We start from the raw sequence: 20,831 nt of genomic DNA, 5'->3' as shown, positions 1-20,831 counted from the left end.
ATTAACTTTATAAAATTGGAATATCAAGTGACACATAATTATGAAATTTAAAATCAAAGAAGCATGAACCATTGTATATTATAATGTATTTATATATAATAGTATACAATAATAAAATAAAAGCAATATTAATTCTAGAAAATGCCGAAAACGCGTAGATTTGCTTCTTGGACTAAGAGACGTGGAAAAAAATCAAAAGTTCAAGTAAATGTACAAAGAAAAAGGGAAGTAGAGAAAATAGGATCATATATTGTGGATAAACTTTTAGAACGAGTTGAGAATTATAAAGAATCTACCCAATGTTTCCGATATATTTTAAATGAGATACTAGATAATATTTTCAATTCACGTCCAAACGAAGAAGCTCTTAGTCCATGTGGTACAACAACCCCGTTACGTTCTGTTAGAACTAAGTCTAATTTAACCCCATGCAAAAGTGAAAGAAAAACGTTTTCAGAAATAAATGAAGAAAATGAACGGTACGTTTTTATTCAAATTGGCAAAATTCATCTTTTTTGGAAACCATATCTGACGGCGACGACTTAATTAGTATTATTTTAGAATTGAAAATTTTCCTTTGGATATAGAAGTTGTTCCTGAAATCAATTCATTGACAGGTTATCGAATTGTAGATATCAGATACTTCCTAAATATAACAACTAAAATTCAAGTACAACACAACAAGAGGTGCACTGGTGGACAATTAGTTTATCTAAAAGAAGTGCGATGTGGGTTAAGAAGCACATTTATTTTAAAATGCAACATTTGTGACAAAGAAGTATCAGTTTCAACAGAAAATCCGAAAACAAGGTCCAAAATTAATAGAGCAGCTGTATGGGGAACATTTTCAGTAGGAAGCACCTACGCACATTTAATGGAATTATTGAAAGTAATGGATATTCCATGTTTATCTAAAAATTTGTATTATAAAATTCAAAATGAATTGGATCAGGTGTGTTATAGTACCATTACTGAAATTTTTATTGTTTTTATACATGAAATATTATAGGTATGGAAAGAATCATTATGGCTTGCTTTGGAAGAAGCTGGAAAATTAGAACGTGAAGCTGCAATTAAGGAAGGACATGTAGATTCACATGGCATTCCATATATAACTGTTTATTTAGATGGAGGATGGTCTAAACGAAGCTATGGACATACGTATATTGCAAATTCTGGAGCTGTAAGTTTATAATATATTCGGATATGTAACAAATAACATTTTATGTTATAATTTGTAGGCTGTTATAATAGGGAAAACAACAGGAAAAGTATTATTCGTAGGTGTAAGGAATAAATACTGTTGTATTTGCGCTAGAGCCGAAAACAATAATGAAGCTGCTAAAACACATATTTGTTTTAAAAATTGGTCCGGTTCATCATCTTCAATGGAACAGGATATAATAGTAGAGGGATTTAATAACAGCATAGAAATGCATGGGTTGAAATACTTAAAATTTATTGCAGATGGTGATTCCTCAGTTTTTAAAAATATTAAAGAAAAGGTACCATATGGACACGAGGTAAACTTGTAATATAAAATAATAGTTAGATAAGTTTTACAAATATTTACACAATACTTTTTAGGTTGTTAAAATTGAATGCATGAACCATGTATTAAAAAATTTCAGTAAAAACCTTTACAAAATTAAAAAAGATACTCAAGGGGTCCCTGTTGATGCCAGAAAGATGTTAAAAAGCGATACTATTAATGAACTAAATAAATCAGTTCAATCTGCAATTTACGCAAATACGCAGGATCCAGAAAATCTAAGAGCCGATATTAGAAATTCAATATATCACGTTTATGGTAATCACAGTGCTTGCAAACAGTATTTGTGCACCAATACTGGAGACGTTTCTAATGATCGAACAACTCAACTTATATCTTCTGGCCTGCATCACCATCTTTTTGGTGCTATTGAGCAATTATTAATGAAGGCTGATTTACTTCTTGATAAAGAAACCAACAATAAAGCAGAAATTTTTATGAATATAATGGCTCGTTTCAATATGGGAAAAAGATTGAACTTGATTCAAAGAAATTCATTTCAAATACGAGCTCATTTTAGCGTCCTCTCTTACAATTATGGTTCAGATTGGCATACAAAACCTTGGAAATCATATTTTAATGAAAGTCCAGGTAAAAATCTAAAAAAATTTATAAGTGCTCAGGGTAATGAAAAAGAGCGGAAGCGCAAAAATCCTTATGATAGGGAATCTGTAAAAAAAAGGATCAAATTTTCAGGAGATTCTAACTATGGTCCTAACATAGCGGAAACATATGTTTCAGATAGTGATATCAACTCAGCAGTACAAAATTTGTGCGAACGTTTGAAGGTGATGTATGCTTTATGTATATATACATATATACTCCTACTTCTAACCCTAACACCAAGCCTTCCTCCCGACCAGCCACCCCACACCTCCAAAACGCAGAAGTCTTCCACAAAGTGGGATACGCCTATGGAGGTGTTCTCGAAATCCTGACGACGCACCCCTGTGCTCACCGAAAGGACGCGGAAGCACTGGAAGTATTTGTTTCCATTAAGGTCAAAATACAAAAGTTAATAGTTAGAACATGCCTGCTTACAAGGCGACGTGGAATGATAATGCAAGGTACTCAGTAAAACACTTATTGACTATCTTACAACATTGGTGGGCTGTATACAACTAACTCTGCTCTTACAACTTAACTCTGTTTCTATAACTACGCTCTTCTGTTGTTTTTATTCTCCGTTGTCATCACAACCGTTATACACGATGTCTAGATATTCTAACATAACTTGCCTCGAGTGAATTGGACCAATGATGAGTAAGTATAGTGTTTGCATGAGTACTGAGGTTTACACTTTAAACTATCAATTATCATAGGTTGATTGTGTCTTATGAAATTTTATACAATATGTTCCTACTTTATCCACATGTAAAAAAAATTAAAAACTAAGTTTCCTAAATTGTTCTCTAAAGAGCTTATAAAATTAACTATTCGTTATTCATTTGTAGACATTTGAATTCCATTCCCATAAACAAATTTCAATGTTTTATTTATTAATTCGTTATTCATTTGTAGATATTTGAATTTCGTTGTCATAAACTAATTTCAATTTTGTTCATTAAATCAGGTAGACCAAAAAGTTTTCTTTACTTGTTTACCAACAAACTTTAATCAGTTCAAACTTTTATTTCATACGAACCACATCTCTCTGAAGTTGCTTCTACGCTTCAATTCAAAATTATTAGTTAAATATTCTCGCTTTTATTAATAAGTCCCTGCCTCATTGGAAATGATAATCGGAAGAAATACTTGTGTATAGTAATACTCGAAATGAAACAGATCGTATCAAACTGTTATTTTTAGGGAATATTTTTGTCTAAATTCATTAATTTACTTACAGGAATCCCAACTAAACAAAGAATAAGTACTTTAATTAATTTGTTTTCAGAATAAATTAAGATTGAAATCTTAAAGTACGATGCAAAAGGCAAATGGTGTAAAGATTCTAGTGGCCCAAGAATTGGATTTAAATGTAAGTATAATTTTCATCTGTATTCAAGATTTTTATAATTAATGACATATTTTATGTTAAAACACACAATTAAATTATTTAAATTAAATGAAAAACAAATAAAATTGGTATATATAATAAAATTAATCTTTAATATTAATTTTATATATCTTTTTTAAAGTATTTCGACGATTCGTTGGGCACGAGGAGTTACGTTCACATGGAAAGGCTGATTACCATCATATAAATGAAGATGAAATGAGCCACGACAAAACCTGACGACATCGGCAAATATTTTCTCTGAGGCTATGAAATATGAATAAAAATCCAAGAAATCCGAAAAAAGTACAAGAAAAAATCACAATAAAGAAGAAAACATCATTACCAAGAAACCGTATTCAAAAGTTCTACCAAAAAGGCTGAGGACTGGAATGTTTCCATTGGAGTTCCACATATCTATCTCTGTATATAGCAAGTACTTTCAATTTATGGAAATGTTTCCATAGTGTGGATCTAGGTTTCAACTCATCTATCATCTGAGAATGAAGCTTGTTTATAGCAATTATAATTTTAGATTAGTGCCGAAGTAATTTTTCCTTAAATTTTAATCTGTACTGTAATCACTAAATGTGTTTCCTAAAAAAATATGTTGCATATAACTTTTAAGTACCTCCACTGAATAGTTGAAGGTTAAAAAAATCGACAATAGGTCGAAACCATTTATTAACCACCAAACTTATATTAAATTAACCACATAACTTAAAGGTACACAAAGTAGTTTTATTTGGAAAATTATATTATATATAAATATTTGGGAATCACATTTATAGTCATTTAGTGTGGGTTGAAATATAAGGATGAATTTGATTCGGAACAGTTCTACCATTTAGTATAACTCATCTCATCTCGATATTTCTTAGCTCTGTCAATTTGTTGACACTGTGGATTCAAACGAATAGAATTATACCAAAAAATATAACTGAACCACAACTTGATGTAATATTAATACAATGCAAGATCAAATAAAATTTACTTGAAAGACGACATCCCTCACCTCTCTTAGCAACAAAATATATATCGGCATTTAAGTATAAAGTTAACAATGTAAACAAAAACAATTTCTATTCACATGTTAATTATCTGCAGAATCACAGACAGTATTTCTTTGATTCAAAATAAATGTCGACGAGAGATCTGCAACTGATTTGATTTCAGTGACTCGTAATCGAAACCTTCAGACAGTAGGTTGCTATTGTTGTAAATGTTTAAATATTTCACCTTCTTAAATCAAAAGATAATTCACGTAGTTGATTCTTTAAGCAAGAATTATTGAGCGGCAAATTTCAACTAAGTACTGAATTTTCTCTGTCACGTTTGGTTGGATTATTACCCTCAAATAACACAAAGATACCAATCTTTCCAAATTTGCTAATTTTATGTCAAAATTTAATTAGATTCCTCATCTCTAGATGACAACTTCAAATTTGACTCTTTTAAGAAATTATGTGTTATGAATTACATCTGAAATAAATTGATGGCGTGTATGTAGTTGTTGAGTTTTCGAATGATGAGATACCTAGTGTTCTCAAGTTTCACAGCATCTCTTGAATGTTGAAATTGTTAATATTTCAAATTAAGTTGTAGGAACAATTGTAAATAACAGTTGCTAATTTACAATAAGTGTTGTATTGTTTTTTAAATTTGGATTCCCTTAGATACATAATTTATTGCTGTTAATCAAGGCGGAATATTGTGACAATTACATTAATAACGAAATATATCTATTTTAGAGCTCTGATTTCAAATAGTGTTAATTCGTCATGAAATTCTCGAAAATCAAGTCACATGAAAAATTCCCGTGGGCTTTAATTTTGCTGAATCAAAATATTACCAATCATATTAAAATTCATTTAAGTAAAGTTAGGCATATGATATATTATCAAAACACCAAGATGTCTTAGAAACTATAAAAAAGAATTCCGATTTGTATATATATCAAAAGTTAATCAAAGTTATACAATATTACATAGTACAGAGAGTATTTAGTGTACAATATCGTGTTATTTATACCGCCCCTTTGGTTGACTGAATCAGTGTACTACAACGCCGTATAATCAAATTGAGTCATCCCTAATTAAAAAACGCTCCATTATTTTCCTTCTTTCAAAAAAACCTTTGGTCACTGTGTTTTTCAATCTCTTCTACAATTTGATTTATTCAATCAATTTTTGAAGATAATATTTGCAATACCCTCAAAAATTATATCTTTTTACAGATGGCAAATTTAAATAAAGCATCCTAAGAACTCCATGTACATCCCATCGCATATGGAGAGTTACTACCACGATTTTAACATATTTTTAAAGCAAGTATGGAGCATATAGGTAAAGCAAGTAAATTGTGTCTCACTACTTGAATGTCTATAGGAGCATAAACTTTCTTTTCAATTATGATATTATTATTATTATTATTATAGATATTTTAGAAGAATACTGCTTAATAGGATACAAGGGTCCGCGATGTTTGGTAGTATAAAATACCTTCATTCTATGATCAGTATCGCGAATAAGCAGAACGAAAATACTCCATCTTTAGTTCTCGATGTTGTCAGTGTGTTGCCAAAACACGCATACTGTCAAGAAAATATGGAGACACCAAAAATATATATGCACCAAAGTAGATGAAAATTTTAGCAGAACTGCAAATGATAAAGCCATTAATTATAAGTTTCAACCGAACAAAGATTGCAAATCAATATTTACGCAGAAAATTGTAAAATAGAAATTACTATTTTATGATTTGGTTTATAAGTTGTGTTGATATTATTTGAATTTGTCATCCAGACATGAGGAATCTAAATAATTTGCGATATAAAATTATCAAATATGGAAAGATTAGTATATCATTTGAGGGTGATAACCAATGTTGAAAAAGAAAATTTCAGTGTTGAAATCTGTCGCTCAGTTATTCAAGCTGAGAGAATCACCTACGTGAATTTACTGTTGATTTAAAAAGGTGAAATATTTAAACAGTGACAAAAATAGCAACTTACTGTCTGAAGGTTTAGATTACGTGCCCTGAAAGTCACTGAAATCAAATCAGTTGCAGATCTCTCGTCGACATTTATTTCAAGTTTCAATAGCAACCAATTGTTTGTCAAAAAATAAAATAACATTTATGTTGCTAAGATTACGTTTCCTTATGACATATGTCAGAAGTATGTAATTTAGCAAAAAAGTTGTCTTCTCCCAAGCAAAACTTGATTTGATTCTTATATTGTATTTCACCAAATTGTGGTTCAGTTATATCTTTTCTTATAATTCTATTCGTTTTAATCCACAGTGTCAGCAAATTGACAGAGCAAAGGAATATCGTGATGATTTTTCGATTTGTTATAATATTGTTGATGGTAGAACTGTTTCGAATCAATCTCATCCTTATATTTCAACCTACACTGGAAGACTATAAATGAGATTCACAAATAATTAAATATAACTTAACTTTACAAATAAAATTACTTAGTTTAACTTAAGTTGAAAATTTAGTTTGGTGTTATAAAATGGTTTCGACACATTGTCGATTTTTTCAACCACCAATTTTTCAGTAGAAAGATTTACAGCCAGCTATATATAACATAATTATTTATAAAATATACAACATAATTATTTAGGAAACGCATTTACCGTCATAGAGTACAGATTACAATAGGAAAAATTTCTTCGCCACAATTATAAAATTATAATTATTATAAACATGCTTAATTCTTAAAATGAAAGTACCTGCTTTATACACAGACAGATATGTGGAAATCCAACGGGAACATTCCAGTCCTCAGCCTTTTTGGTAGAACTTTTGGTAATGCTGTTTTCTTCTTTATTGGGATTTTTGCTTGTACTTTTTTTGATTTCTTGGATTTTTTTTTCATATTTCCCGATATGTGGCTTTGTCATAGCACATTTCATCTTCATTTATATGATAGTAATCAGTCTGTCAATGTGTCAATTCCTGATGTCCAACGAATCGTCGAAATGGCTTATTTGTTTTTTATTTAAATTAAATAATTTAATTGTGTGTGTTTTAGCATAAGATATATCATTAATTATAAAAATCTTGAATACAGATGAAAATTATACGTACATTTAGATCCAATTCTTGGGCCACTAGAATCTTTCCAGCATTTGCCTTTTACATCGTACTTTCAGATTTCAATCTTAATTTATTGAATTTATTCTGAAAACAAATTATGTATAAGAGAGGTAGGTTTCGATATGAACTGATTAAAGTTTTGTGGTAACCAAATAAAGAAATCTCTTTGGGCTACTTGATTTTATGAAAATTATTTAATTTTGCTTATGACAACGAAATTCAAATATCTGCAAATGAATAATGAATTGTTAATATCATAAGCTCTTTATAGAACAACTTAAGAAACATAGTTCTTAATTATTTTTACAGGTAGATCAAGTTGGAACATATTGTATAAAAGTTCATAAGATTTGTGCTCTCAATCATTAACATCCATATTGCTTAAAAGTAAATCCCAATCAACTAATGACAAGTGATAGTTTAATGAGTAAACCTCAGAACTCATGAAAACACTAAACTCATCATTAGTCCAATTCACTCGGGGCAGGTTTCAATCTCCAGTTACTAAAAATATATCCACTGATGCACAATGATTGGAATAAAAATCAGAACCAGATGCTGGTAAACTGTTCCAATTATTCACTTTTGGCTTTTGACCATAATGGATATAAAGACTTCCAGTACTTTCATGTCTTTTCGGTGAGCACAGGGGTGCGTCATCATCAGACGATTTCGACATCACTTTTATAGGCGTGACCCACTTCGTGGAAAACTTTTGCGTTTCGGAGGTGTGGGGTGGCTAGTTGGGAGAAAGGATTGGTGTTAGAAGTAGGAGTATTTCCAGGATTTACCGAAGGTGTCTGTAGTTTAGCAGACAGCTTACTGCATTACTTACTTTCATTCGTTGTAGTTCACCCTCTAGTTCCGATATTTTAATCTTAAGGCCTCTTGAAGCGCCGGCAGACTTTTGGGTTTTATTGAGATTTTCACTTGGCTTGTCTTTTCTCCTCAAACTACATATAGTTTATTTATCTGAGTTTGAATCCGAATATAAACGCACACTGGTAAAATGTAATATTTTTCAAGGAAAAGAATAATATATATTAGGGCAAATTTTAATATTGATAAGATTTAGATGACTGAGATAATGTTAGAAATTGTTCAGTGTTCAAATTTATGTATTTTGAATTGAATTAAAGCAAAAAGGTCAATACACTAACATTTAGAAAAAAGTTTTCATAGAAAAGAAACACTTAAATTAGTTTGGCAATATTGTGAAGACTGATATGGAATACGGTTCGTATTCTTTGACAACTCCGTGACAATCTTGACAACTGATCTTTGTGTAATTTTATTTTGTTCGGTATCCGATCCTATAATGCTCTTTGGCGATTTACGGAAAGAGGTTATTTCAATCTGCCAAAATGTGGAGAATGTGTATCGTATAAATATTACTCCAGGAGCTGACCCAGCGTACTAAATTTGATAATATGCTTTCCTTAGTTAACTTAATGCTGTCTTGTTAACCCTAATTAGTTTACTTGAAGGATTCTTTTAAAAAAAATATAATTTATAGCGCAATGTAGCTTACACTACTATAAAGAATGAACAATTTTGACACAACTTAAAACAAATAATGTTTCATCTCCTCTTGGGATGCCAATTGTAACTGATGCGATGACCAGGTAGGAGTGCACTGAAACTACACATAAACTGTTAAAATTTTAATTTGAATTGTGCGCCTGTGGACAGTTAAGTGGTAATTTTAACACTAAATTCTTAAATATAAATTTTTCTTGAGAAATAATAAATTCTTTTAAGCCCAGAAAGACTTATTTACTGAGAAATGTAATAAAGTTAACCTAAAACGTCAATACGACAATTGAGGTGATTTCTCGTAACATTTGGAATAAGGGTTCTTAAATTGTCAGCAAACAATCAATTGGCATTAATTGAAAAGTTAACCGGCCGAGATAATTACGTAACCTGGTTATTTGCCATAGAAACACAGGCAAAAACTAAGATAAATTTACTAGTTGACTCAATAAATTACGTGCACATACAAGAGAGTAGTACTGCAAAATAAGTATGGGATAAATCTTGGTTGACACGCTGTGATGGGCTGCTGCATGATCTCTGTAATACTTCACATACTGCATGTTAAAACGTAGAGAAATATGTGAGCAAAATTATGTGTACTGCTCACAAGCTCAGAAACATCGGTTTCGCAGTTGACGATGAATGGCTATTTACAGTGCTACTCTCCGGTCTACCAGAATCCTATCAACCAATGATTATTGCCATTGAAAGCTCCGGCATGAAGATACCTTCTGTTTCTGTGAAATCAAAACTATCACAAGATGTTAAACAACCTGAAAGTGACTCAACAGTATTGTCAGTCATCAAGAAAATTAAAAACAACCACAGAAACAAAGTAAGGGTCCAAGGTGCTACACTTGTAACAAGTAAGGTCATAAAAGTCCTCAAATGCAAATCCAGAACCAAGAATGTTCAACAAAAATCAAGTAGTTCATCATATGCTGCTGCGTTTGAGGCAACATCCAGCCAAAATGACCCATGGCAAGTGGCTTCCGGTGCATCGTCACACATGACAAGACGTAAGAACATGCTTGAAAATATGACGGCTCCTGTCATACATAAAATCAGAGTCGCAAACAACAAAGTATAATCTGTGCAATGCTCAGAACAAGTGAGGTTGGACCATTATGACGATGAAGGTCAAAACAAAAAGGTGCTTTTTACAAAAGTATTATGTGTTCCTAAATTGGCAACAAATCTATTGTCTCTAAGTCAGATTATTTGCGATGATAGCCAAATAAAATTTGACGGAACGAGCTGTGTTATTATGAAGAGCAGAAGTGAGGTAGTATCTTCCTACTGTAGCTTTATGTTAGGGTCGACTGGAACAGTATTAGGATCAGCATTAGTCATTTCAATTCTGTTTAAAATTTGTTCCATATAAATACTAAAACTCTTTTCGGTGTAGAGTCGAATTTGGCATGCCAGCAGCAAGGGAATTGTTTTAACCCATATGGTGACTTGTTCAATTTACATACCATGTTTTCGTCACGATCCAACCCTTCTTGTTAAGTCATAAATAGGTGTCTTCAAGTTCTCCATATAAAAATGCTGTCTTTACGTCTAGTTACTTGATTTTGTGATTATTTTGTACAGCCACAGATAGTAACGATCGTATTGAACTGATTGTTTGTGCAAAAGTTTCCTGGTAATCAACACTTGCAATTTGTCCATATCATTTCACACACAGATGTGATTTGTAACGTGGTCATTAAATAAATGAATCACTGTCATTAAAGTTATTATAAAAAATCGAAAAATCATCTCGATATTTCTTTTCTCTGTCAATTTGATGACACTGTCAATTAAAACAAATAGAAATATAATAAAAATATAACCACAATTTGATGTAATTTTAATACAATGAAAGAAACAAATCAAAATTACTTGAAAGATGACAACTTTTTTCTAAATTACATATTTCGAATATGGGTTAATTGGTCATTGGACGTTTTGTTTATATTGTAACGTGTGGCATATGTCACAAGGAAACGTAATCTTAGCAACATAAATGTTATTTTCTTTTATTTGATAAACAAAATTCCTTCGTTGCTACTGAAACTTGAAAGTTCGTGATTTCCGTGATTTTTCAGCACTCGTAATCGAAATCCTCAAACAAAAAGTTGCCATTATTGTAATTGTTTAATTATTTCACTTTTTTAAATCAACAGTAAATTAACGTGGTTGATTCTTTCAGCTTGAATTAGTGAGCGACAATTTTCAACTATGCACTGAATTTTTCTCTTTCACTTTTGGTTGGGTTATCACTCTCCCACAACACTAAGATACCAATGTTTCCATATTTGCTAATTTTATGACGAAAACTATTTAGATTCCTCATGTCTGGATGACAAGTTCAAATAATGTCAACACAACTTTTAAACCAAATCATGAAATATTGATTTCTATTCTACAATTTTCTGCGTAAAGATTTGCAATCTTTTTACAGTAGAAATTTATAAGTAATAGCATTCTTTTGTTGATTTATTACATATATATTTTTAGTGTCTCCACGTTTTCTTGAGAGTTGCTATCGAGTACGCACGTTTTGACAACTTTCTGACAACTTAGTCAACTAATGTTGAAGTATTTCCGTTCTGGTTAATTGCTGATCTTATAATCGCGATACCGATTATAAAAAGAGGCTATTTTATACGACAAAGCATCGCAGAACCTGGAATCCTATTAACCATTATATTTCTAAAAATCTACTTTATAGTGCAACAAGGGCAACATAATTAAAAGGAACGCTTACGAAATTATAGACATTCAAGAAGTGAGACACGATTACTTGTTTTACTTATATGTTCCATACTTGCTTTAAAAATATATTAAAATCGTGGTAGTAACTCTCCATATGCGTTGAGTTGTAAATGGAGTTCTTAGGATGCTTTATTTAAATTTGCAATTTGTAATAAGAAATAATTTTTGAGGGTATTAGAGAGTTTGATGAATAACCCGAAAAGTTTTGACAATGACAGAATATGGAAGGGCGTGACAACTAAGTTGACTTATTAATTACTAGTCAATAATAGTTGATGTTAACAGAGAAATGGAAAGATTAACTATTTCTACTCATTATTTCTTCTTCAACAATAACGCATACTTTAAGCTGGAATTTATATGCTAAATTACTGTCCATCCCATCTAAAAATTGTTCTGCAATCAGTGCACCAGAATATTCACCAGTTTTTCTTTTACATTTACGCAAATTTATTTTAGTTTGAGCCAAACCAACTTTTCTAGATAAACTACCGCCTAATCTGTTACAAATTTCTAAATTTCAAACATATTACATTAAAATCTTTTATCTAAAGTGTAACTTTCGAAAATAATGTTGATTTATTTTTTTTAAAAAACTAATCACTTTACATTACAATCGTTATGATTATCTACAGTGGAAAACTTACTTGACAACTCCAGCCCAGTTAGTTCAGCAAACAATAAATCATGGCAGATTCTATCAGATGCCTTTTAAAAGTCTGTATAAACAACATCAACCTGTAAATGATTTTCAAGAGCAACAACTGTCGAATTGTTATAAATAAGAAGGTTGGTCGCAGAAGATTTACATTTGCAAAATCCATGTTGACTCTAATTTATAATATTTTGGAACTATTTTGAAAATGAATTTTTTTGGACAATTATGGAATACAGAACATTTTTCATACAGGCCTAAATTTGTTACAAGTAAACTATCTCCATTCTTTAAGGTAAGTGTAATAAATGATTTTTTCTGTACATTAGGAAATAAAGCACATTTTAAAAACAAGTTAAATTCCATTTTTAGAGGCTTTATTAATGATAATCCACAATTCATTCAATGCTGTAGAAGGAATATCATAAGGACCTCTATTACTAGATAAATCTGACTTCTGAGGTCATTAAAAACATCAATCTGGAAAAAATTATTATTTTTTGAACATAAACCAAAATATTTTCATGACAAAACGATATTGCTTAAATTTGTGTTTGCATTGAAAGCTAAAAAACGAAACAAAGAGCTCACGTGTAAAGACTAAATACTTATTTCTTTTGTAGTTTTCGTCTTTTCAACGACGAAATTGTAAGTTTCCAAATAATTGTTCAAGTTCAGTTTTGAAATCAAGTTACATTTTGTACATATTCAGGTTCCAACAGCAATGAAGGCGATATGTTTATTAATCAAAAGTAAAACATACTTCTGTTGTCTGAAGAATATGCAATGCTTTAATACAATTCAATATACATAAATTTGGACACTAAGGAAATCGGGTTCCTCTGGAAACGTCGGCAGACATTTGGTTTTTATTGAGATTTTCACTTAGCTTGTCTCTGTTCCGGACACTACACATAGTTCACACACATAGTTTATTGATTTAGTAACCGAAGTTACCAGCCAAATTAACAACTCTCCTCTTTCGAATATGGTAACTGAATTGGTCTGAATTTAGTTAGTTACTAAATTCAGACAAATAAAAAAATTTGTTTACCTGGTTGGTAACCTTGGTTACCAATCCAAGAAACAACTGAATTAAGTTTAGGTTTTCGTACTATAAACAGTTTAATAACTGAATTAGCGGTCATGAAATGAGTAAACAGCAAGCGTGCCTGCAAGAAATTTGAGTGCTTCAGAGTCCTATTGGGGCCACACGGCACATCGCCAGTTTCATTTCAGAAGAAGTTCCTATTAAGAGACAAAAACCGTGAAATAAGAAAATGAAAAGGCGGCTCAAATCCAGGTTCGATTGTCAGAAAGACACAGCTAATTATTGTAAAGCCCCAGTTTTGATCGGCTGGATTAGAGTACATTAGAGTACCTATTAATTCTCTGTATCGTGTGGAGTTTTTGTACATTTTTAAATCTCTGTTAACTTTCTAAAATATATTTTTTTTTGTTTAAGTGTTACTCTTTTCTTACTTTGGTTAATTTCTATTCCAAAAAAAACCTAGCATTCTTTGATCTTCAATTTCTCAGCTAATTCTCTCTTACTTTCATTGCCAGTTCGTTTTTCAGCAGTTCTTTTGCACTCCTTAAATTTTTCAAGAAATTCTCCTTTTGACATGAGAAAATACACCTTGCACCATCCACTATTATCGTCTACAAATGTTAGAAGATATCTCGATCCACCTCTGGTTCTAACTCGCTTTGGTCCGCAGATGTCTGAATGAACAATATTCAGTAACTGCTTACTTCTTAATTCTCTGGCAGTAAAGGGTGTCCTTGCATATTTACCTCATTGATATATGCCACACCACGTGGGTAATTTATCGTTATCCAATTTTATTTATACTTAATCAAATAATATAAAATATATAAAATATATAAAATAATTGTTTCAAAAGTGCCATACATCTTTGGAAATCTCGCATCCTTTGATACTCTTGAGGTCCGATGGGCTTATGCATAGGATTATGTCCGCATTTACCTTTTTATCTTATTTACATCCACGTTTTAAGCGCTGATTCACTTTTTTTGTCACCCTGACATTTAACTGACTTTGATACTTCATTAACGAAATTCCAGGTATCGATTTTGGTAAGTAACGCCTCTACCTGAATCCGCCTCGTGTCGAAATTTTCTTTGGATAGAAGTTCAATTCTTGTACCACAGATCGCCATCTCGAGTCCCATGTTTCGATAGTATGGACCTACCTTATAACTCATCCTACATCTGAGAATTAAGCTTGTTTATTCTAATTATAATTTTAGAATAGTGCCGAAGTAATTCTTCCTTAAAATTTAATCTGTACTGTAATCAGTAAATGTGTTTCATAAATTATGTCGCATATATCTTTTAAGTACTTCTTTCCACTAACTAATGGGAGGTTAAAATTAATTAAATTAACCACAAAACGTAAACAAAGTAGTTTTATTTGGAAAGTTATATTATATTTAAATATTTGGGAACCCCATTTATAGTCATTTAGTGTAAGTTGAAATATAAGGATGAAATTAATTCGGAACAGTTCTACCATTAAAGTTATTATAACTCATCTCGACATTTCTTTGCTCTGTCAATTTGTTGACACTGTGGATTCAAACGAATAGAATTATAACAAAAAATATAACTGAACCACAATTTGATGTAATATTAATACAATATAAGATCAAATCAAATTTACTTGAAAGAAGACAACGTGTTTCCAAACCACATATTTCGAATTAGGTTTAATTGAATTAACCATAACTCTTGCCTATAATTGGACAGGCTGACATACTTCATAAGGTGACGTAATCTTAGCAACATAAATGTTATTTTCTCTTATTTGACTAACAATCTTCCTTCGTTGCTACTGAAACATGAAAGATTGCAAAATATCACTCAATACAACACTCACTCCAAAATGTTCGTTTAATTTTGTAAGTACTAATTAATTATAATTTTATTTATGTGTATATACATCAGGCAAGTTACTTGTTTTCAATTTCATCCCCCACGTCTCTTAGTAGCAAAATATATTTCTGCATTTAAGTATAAAGTTAATGAAAACAATTTCTATTCACATGTTAATTATCTGTCAGATTCACAGACAGTATTCCTTTGATGGAAAATAAATGTCGTCGAGACATCTACAACTCATTTGATTTCAGTGACTCGTAATCGGAACCTTCGGACAGTAGGTTCCTATTATTGTAACTGTTTAAATATGTCACCTTTTTAAATCAAAAAATAATTCACGTAGTTGATTCTTTAAGCAAGAATTAGTGAGCGGCAAATTTCAACTAGGTACTGAATTTCTCTCTTTCACGTTTGGTTGGATTATCACCCTCAAACAACACTAAGATACCAATCTTTCTAATTTTGCTAATTTTATGTCAAAATTTATTTAGATTCCTCATGTCTAGATGACAAGTTCAAATAATGACAACACAATTTATAAACAAAATCAAATCACAATTTTCTGTGAAAAAATTTGCAACCTTTGTTGAGTTGAAATTTATAATTAATAGCTCATTTGTAATTTTGATGAAATTTTCATCTACTTTAGTGCATATATATTTTAAGTGTCTCCACGTTTTCTTGAGAGCTCGTAACCGCTACGCACGTTTTGACAACTTGCTGACCAATTAGACTACTTGGGCATGTTGGGGTATTTTCATTCTAATTAGTTGCTAATCTTATAATCGCGATTATAGGAACCTGGGATCATTTTAAGAAGTATTTTTCTAAAAAAACTACTTTACCGTGCAATAAGGTATAACATAACTGAAAAGAAAGATAAACATTCAAGAGGTGACACACAATTTACTTGGTTTATCTATATGCTATATGCAGAATCTTAACATCTACTACATGTCTGATCGGTATTCTAAATAAATGATTTTCCAAGTAAATTGCGTCTCAATTCTTGACCCTGTTATAGCATAAGCTTTATTTTCAAGAATAAGAAAGATATTTTTTCGCATTGCAAATTAAATTATATCAGCAGAATGCTACACAGTTAACTGTGACAGGAAAATAGCTCCTCGATTATTATTATAGGATCCTGTGTTCAGAATATCTCGACAATTTAGAAGAACAACTTTGTGTACTTGGTAAGGCCATTGTAAAATCGTCCAACAAGCAAAATCTCCAACATCAGTTGACAGTTAGTTGTCAAAACACACGTACAGAACCAGAGTTCTCAAAAACTTATTCTCTCGTTTTAAGAAATTGTTAATAAATAATTTAATTATTTACTCCAAATAGTATTATTCAAGTCTTAACCGTTAATTTAAACCACACACATTTTCCATTTAAATTTGATCCACTGATGTTAATCATCAAATTTGACTTTCCTTAGAAATTATGTGTTATTCCTTATGAATTAATTCTGAAATAAATTAATGGCGCGTATGTTGTTGTTGATTTTTTGAATGGTGAGACACCTACTGTTCTAAAGTTTCACAGCATCTCTTGAATGTTGAAATTGTTAATATTTTAAATTAAGTTTTGGGAACAGTTGTAAATTACAGATGCTAGGTTACAACAAGTGTTCTATTGTTTTTTTAAATTTGGATTCCCTTAGAAACAGAATTCATTGCAGTTAATCAAGGCGGAATATTGTAACAATTACATTAATAACGAAATATATCTATTTTAGAGCTCTGATTTCAAATAGTGTTAATTAATCATAAAATTCTCGGAAATCAAGCCACATGAAAATTTCCCGTGGGCTTTTATTTTGCTGTATCAAAATATTACCAATTATATTTAAAGTTCACTTAAATAAAGTTAGGAGATAAGATATATTAACAAAACATCAAAATGTCTTAGAAACTGTAAAAAAAAATCCCGATTTGTATATATATCAAAAGTTAACCAAAGTTATACAATATTACAGAGTACAGAGAGTATTTAGTGTAAAATATCGTGTTACATATACCGCCCCTTTGGTTGACTGAATCAACGCACTACAACGCCGCATAATCAAATTGAGACATCCCTAATTAAAAATCGCTCCGTTATTTTCCTTCTTTCAAAAAAATCTTTGGTCACTGTGTTTTTCATTCTCTTCTACAATATGATTTATTCAATCAATTTTTGAAGATAATTTTTGCAATACCCTCAAAAATTATTTCTTTTTACAGATTGCAAATTTAAATAAAGTATCTAAGAACTCCATCTACATCCCAACGCATATGGAGAGTTACTACCACGATCTTAACATATTTTTGAAGCAAGTATGGAGCATACAGGTAAAGCAAGTAAATTGTGTCTCACTTCTTGAATGTCTATAAGAGCATAAACTTTCATTTCAATTATGATATACCTTATTACAGATATTTTAGAAGAATACTGCTTAATAGGATACAAGGCTCCGCGATGTTTGATTGTATATAATTACTTCTTTCCATGATCGGTATCGCGATTATATGATAACCGAATAAGCAGAACGAAAATACTACAACTTTAGTTCTCGATGATGTTGTCAGTGTTTTGTCAAAACATGCCTACTCCCAAGAAAATATGGAAACACTAAAAATATATATGCACTAAAGTAGATGAAAGTTTTAACAAAACTGCAACAGATAAATCTATTAATTATAAATTTCAACCCAACAAAAATTTCAAATCTATATTTCCACAGAAAATTGTGAAATAGAAATCACTATTTCATGATTTGGTTTATAAATTGTGTTAACATTATTTGAACTTGTCATCCAGACATGAAGAATATAAATAATTTACGACATAAAATTATCAAATATGGAAAGATTGGTATATTAGTGTTGTTTGAGGGTGATAATTAAAGGTGAAGGAGAAAAATTCAGTGCATAGTTGAAATCTGTCGCTCACTTATTCAAGCTGAAAGAATCAACTACGTGAATTTACTGTTGATTTAAAAAGGTGAAATATTTAAACAGTTACAAAAATAGCAACTTACCGTCTGAAGGTTTAGATTACGAGCCCTGCAAGTCACTGAAATCAAATCAGTTGCAGATCTCTCGTCGACATTTATTTTCGACAGGTAATTAATATGTGAAACGAAATTGTTTTTGTTAACTTTGTTAATTTTATATTTCTATTAGAATAGATTGCTGCTAAGAGAAGTTTCAACTACTATAAGGTGAGGAATAGAATTGAAAACAAATAAAATTTTAATTAATTTGTAATTAAAAAATAAAACGAGTGAGTGTGTGATTGAGTGACATTTTGCAAACAAGTATCAATAGCAACGAATTGTTTGTCAAAAAATAAAATAACATGTCAAATTACGTTTCTTTATGGCATATGTCAGAACTATGTAGTAATTTATAAAAAAGTTGTCTTCTCTCAAGCATATTTGATTTGATTCTTACATTGTATTAATATAACACCCAATTGTGGTTCAGTTATATCTTTCCTTATAATTCGTTTTAATCCACTGTCTCAGCAAATTGACAGAGCAAAGGAATATCGTGATGATTTTTCAATTTGTTATAAAATTTTTGATGGTAGAACTGTTTCGAATCAATCTCATCCTTGTATTTCAACCTACAGTGGATGACCATAAATGAGATTCCCAAATATTTAAATATAACATAACTTTACAAATAAAACTACTTTGTTTAACTTATGTCGATATTTTAATATTAGTTTGGTGTTTTAAAATGGTTTCGACACATTGCCGATTTTTTCAACATCCAATTATTCAGTGGAAAAATATACAGATATACACAATATAATTATTTATGAATCACATTTTCCGTCATAAATTACAGATTAAAATATAAGTAAAAACTACTACGGCACAATTCTAATATTATAATTACTATAAACATGCTTAATTCTCAGATGTTATTTGAGTTGAAACGTATGCCCATACTATGGAAAACTTTCCATAAATTGAAAGTACCTTCTTTATACACAGACAGATATGTGGAACTTCAATGGGAACATTCCTGTCCTCAGCCTTTTTGATAGAACTTGTGAAGACGGTTTCTTGGTATTGCTGTTTTCTCCTTTATTGTGACTTTTTCTTGACCTTTTTTCGGATTTCTTGCATATTTTTTCATATTTCATAGCCTCAGAGAAAATAGCATGCCCTCAACCTCCGGAGATCTATCTTTCAACATTCTAATCCGGAGATTGCATGCTTGCATGATATCCAACCCTGTGAATCCGACAGATACAAGAGACCTTGTCTCTTGGCTGTCTAGACCTCTGCGTCTCTTTTGAACATCTTTTCTTTACTATGTAGCGATTGTTACGTACCTCTTTAGTTTTCCCTTCTATTTTCCTAAAACTTTATGGTTAACTACTCTTAGGTCATGATCTATCGGATCATTGCCCGGAGAGGGGTTTTTAGTCGGTAAAGTCCGGCACTACGTCTTGTAGATTTCCCCCTCTTTGCTCCAATAAAAAAATAATCATAATTTATTCTGAAAACAAATCAATGTGTTATTTTATGGAGCCTTATTCTGTGTTTAGTTGGGAATTCCTGTAAATATAAATAATGAATTTAGCCAAAACTATTCCCTAAAAATAACAGTTTGGTAAGATCGGTTTCATTTCTAGCACTACAGTACATAAGTATTTCTGCTAATTACAATTCTCAATGAGGAAGAACCTCATTAATAAAGAGAGAATATTTAACTATTAATTTTGAATTGAAGCGTAGGAGCAACTTCAGAAAGATGTGTTTCTTATGAAATAAAAGTCTGAACTGATTAGAGTTTTGTTGTAAACAAATAAAGAAAACATTTTGGGCTACTTGATTTTATGAAAAATATTGTAATATGTTTATATACAACGAAATTCAAATGTCTACAAGTGAATAATGCATAGAAATTCAAACAAAATGGTCCTGTGGCATAGACAACTAGAGTACCTACATTATAAAGGCGTACAGGATTTGTACAGAAAGCGACTGGTACACGGTAATAAATTGGATAATGATAAATTACCCATGTGGTGTGACAATGTCAACGAGGTAAGCAAGCAAGGAAACCCTTTACTGATAGAGAAGGAAGAAGTAAGCAGTTACTGAATATTGTTCATTCAGATATCTGCGGACCAATGCGAGTCAGATTCAGCGGTGGATCAAGATATCTTCTTACATTAATAGACGAATATAATAGGTGGTGCCAGGTTTTTTCCTTAAGTCAAAGAGAGAAGTTTTTGAAAAATTTAAGGAGTACAAAAGAACTGTCGAAAATCAAATTGGTAATGAAATTAAGAGAGAATTAGCT

General features: G+C 30.9%; 1 protein-coding gene across 1 annotated transcript; it reads left to right on the top strand.

The window, feature by feature from the left end:
• Nucleotides 1-938: 938 nt before the first annotated feature.
• Nucleotides 939-1,774, top strand: LOC126264353 (uncharacterized). The gene is made up of 5 exons (XM_049961958.1): nucleotides 939-962; nucleotides 1,010-1,183; nucleotides 1,242-1,523; nucleotides 1,588-1,691; nucleotides 1,759-1,774. Exons 1-5 carry the CDS (start codon nucleotides 939-941, stop codon nucleotides 1,772-1,774), a joined length of 600 nt encoding a protein of 199 aa, XP_049817915.1.
• The last annotated feature ends 19,057 nt before the right edge of the window (nucleotides 1,775-20,831 follow it).

This window comes from Aethina tumida, chromosome 1, assembly GCF_024364675.1.
Source record: "Aethina tumida isolate Nest 87 chromosome 1, icAetTumi1.1, whole genome shotgun sequence".
Taxonomy (NCBI): domain Eukaryota; kingdom Metazoa; phylum Arthropoda; class Insecta; order Coleoptera; family Nitidulidae; genus Aethina; species Aethina tumida.
This window is presented reverse-complemented; position numbering and strand designations above follow the sequence as displayed.

Excerpts from the sequence above, each read along its gene's own strand:
- LOC126264353 (XM_049961958.1), top strand. The coding sequence starts at position 939 with ATGAATTGGATCAGGTGTGTTATA. Across the intron at positions 963-1,009 it reads ATTGGATCAGGTGTGTTATA|GTATGGAAAGAATCATTATG; the intron begins GTACCATTACTG and ends GAAATATTATAG. Across the intron at positions 1,184-1,241 it reads ATATTGCAAATTCTGGAGCT|GCTGTTATAATAGGGAAAAC; the intron begins GTAAGTTTATAA and ends TATAATTTGTAG.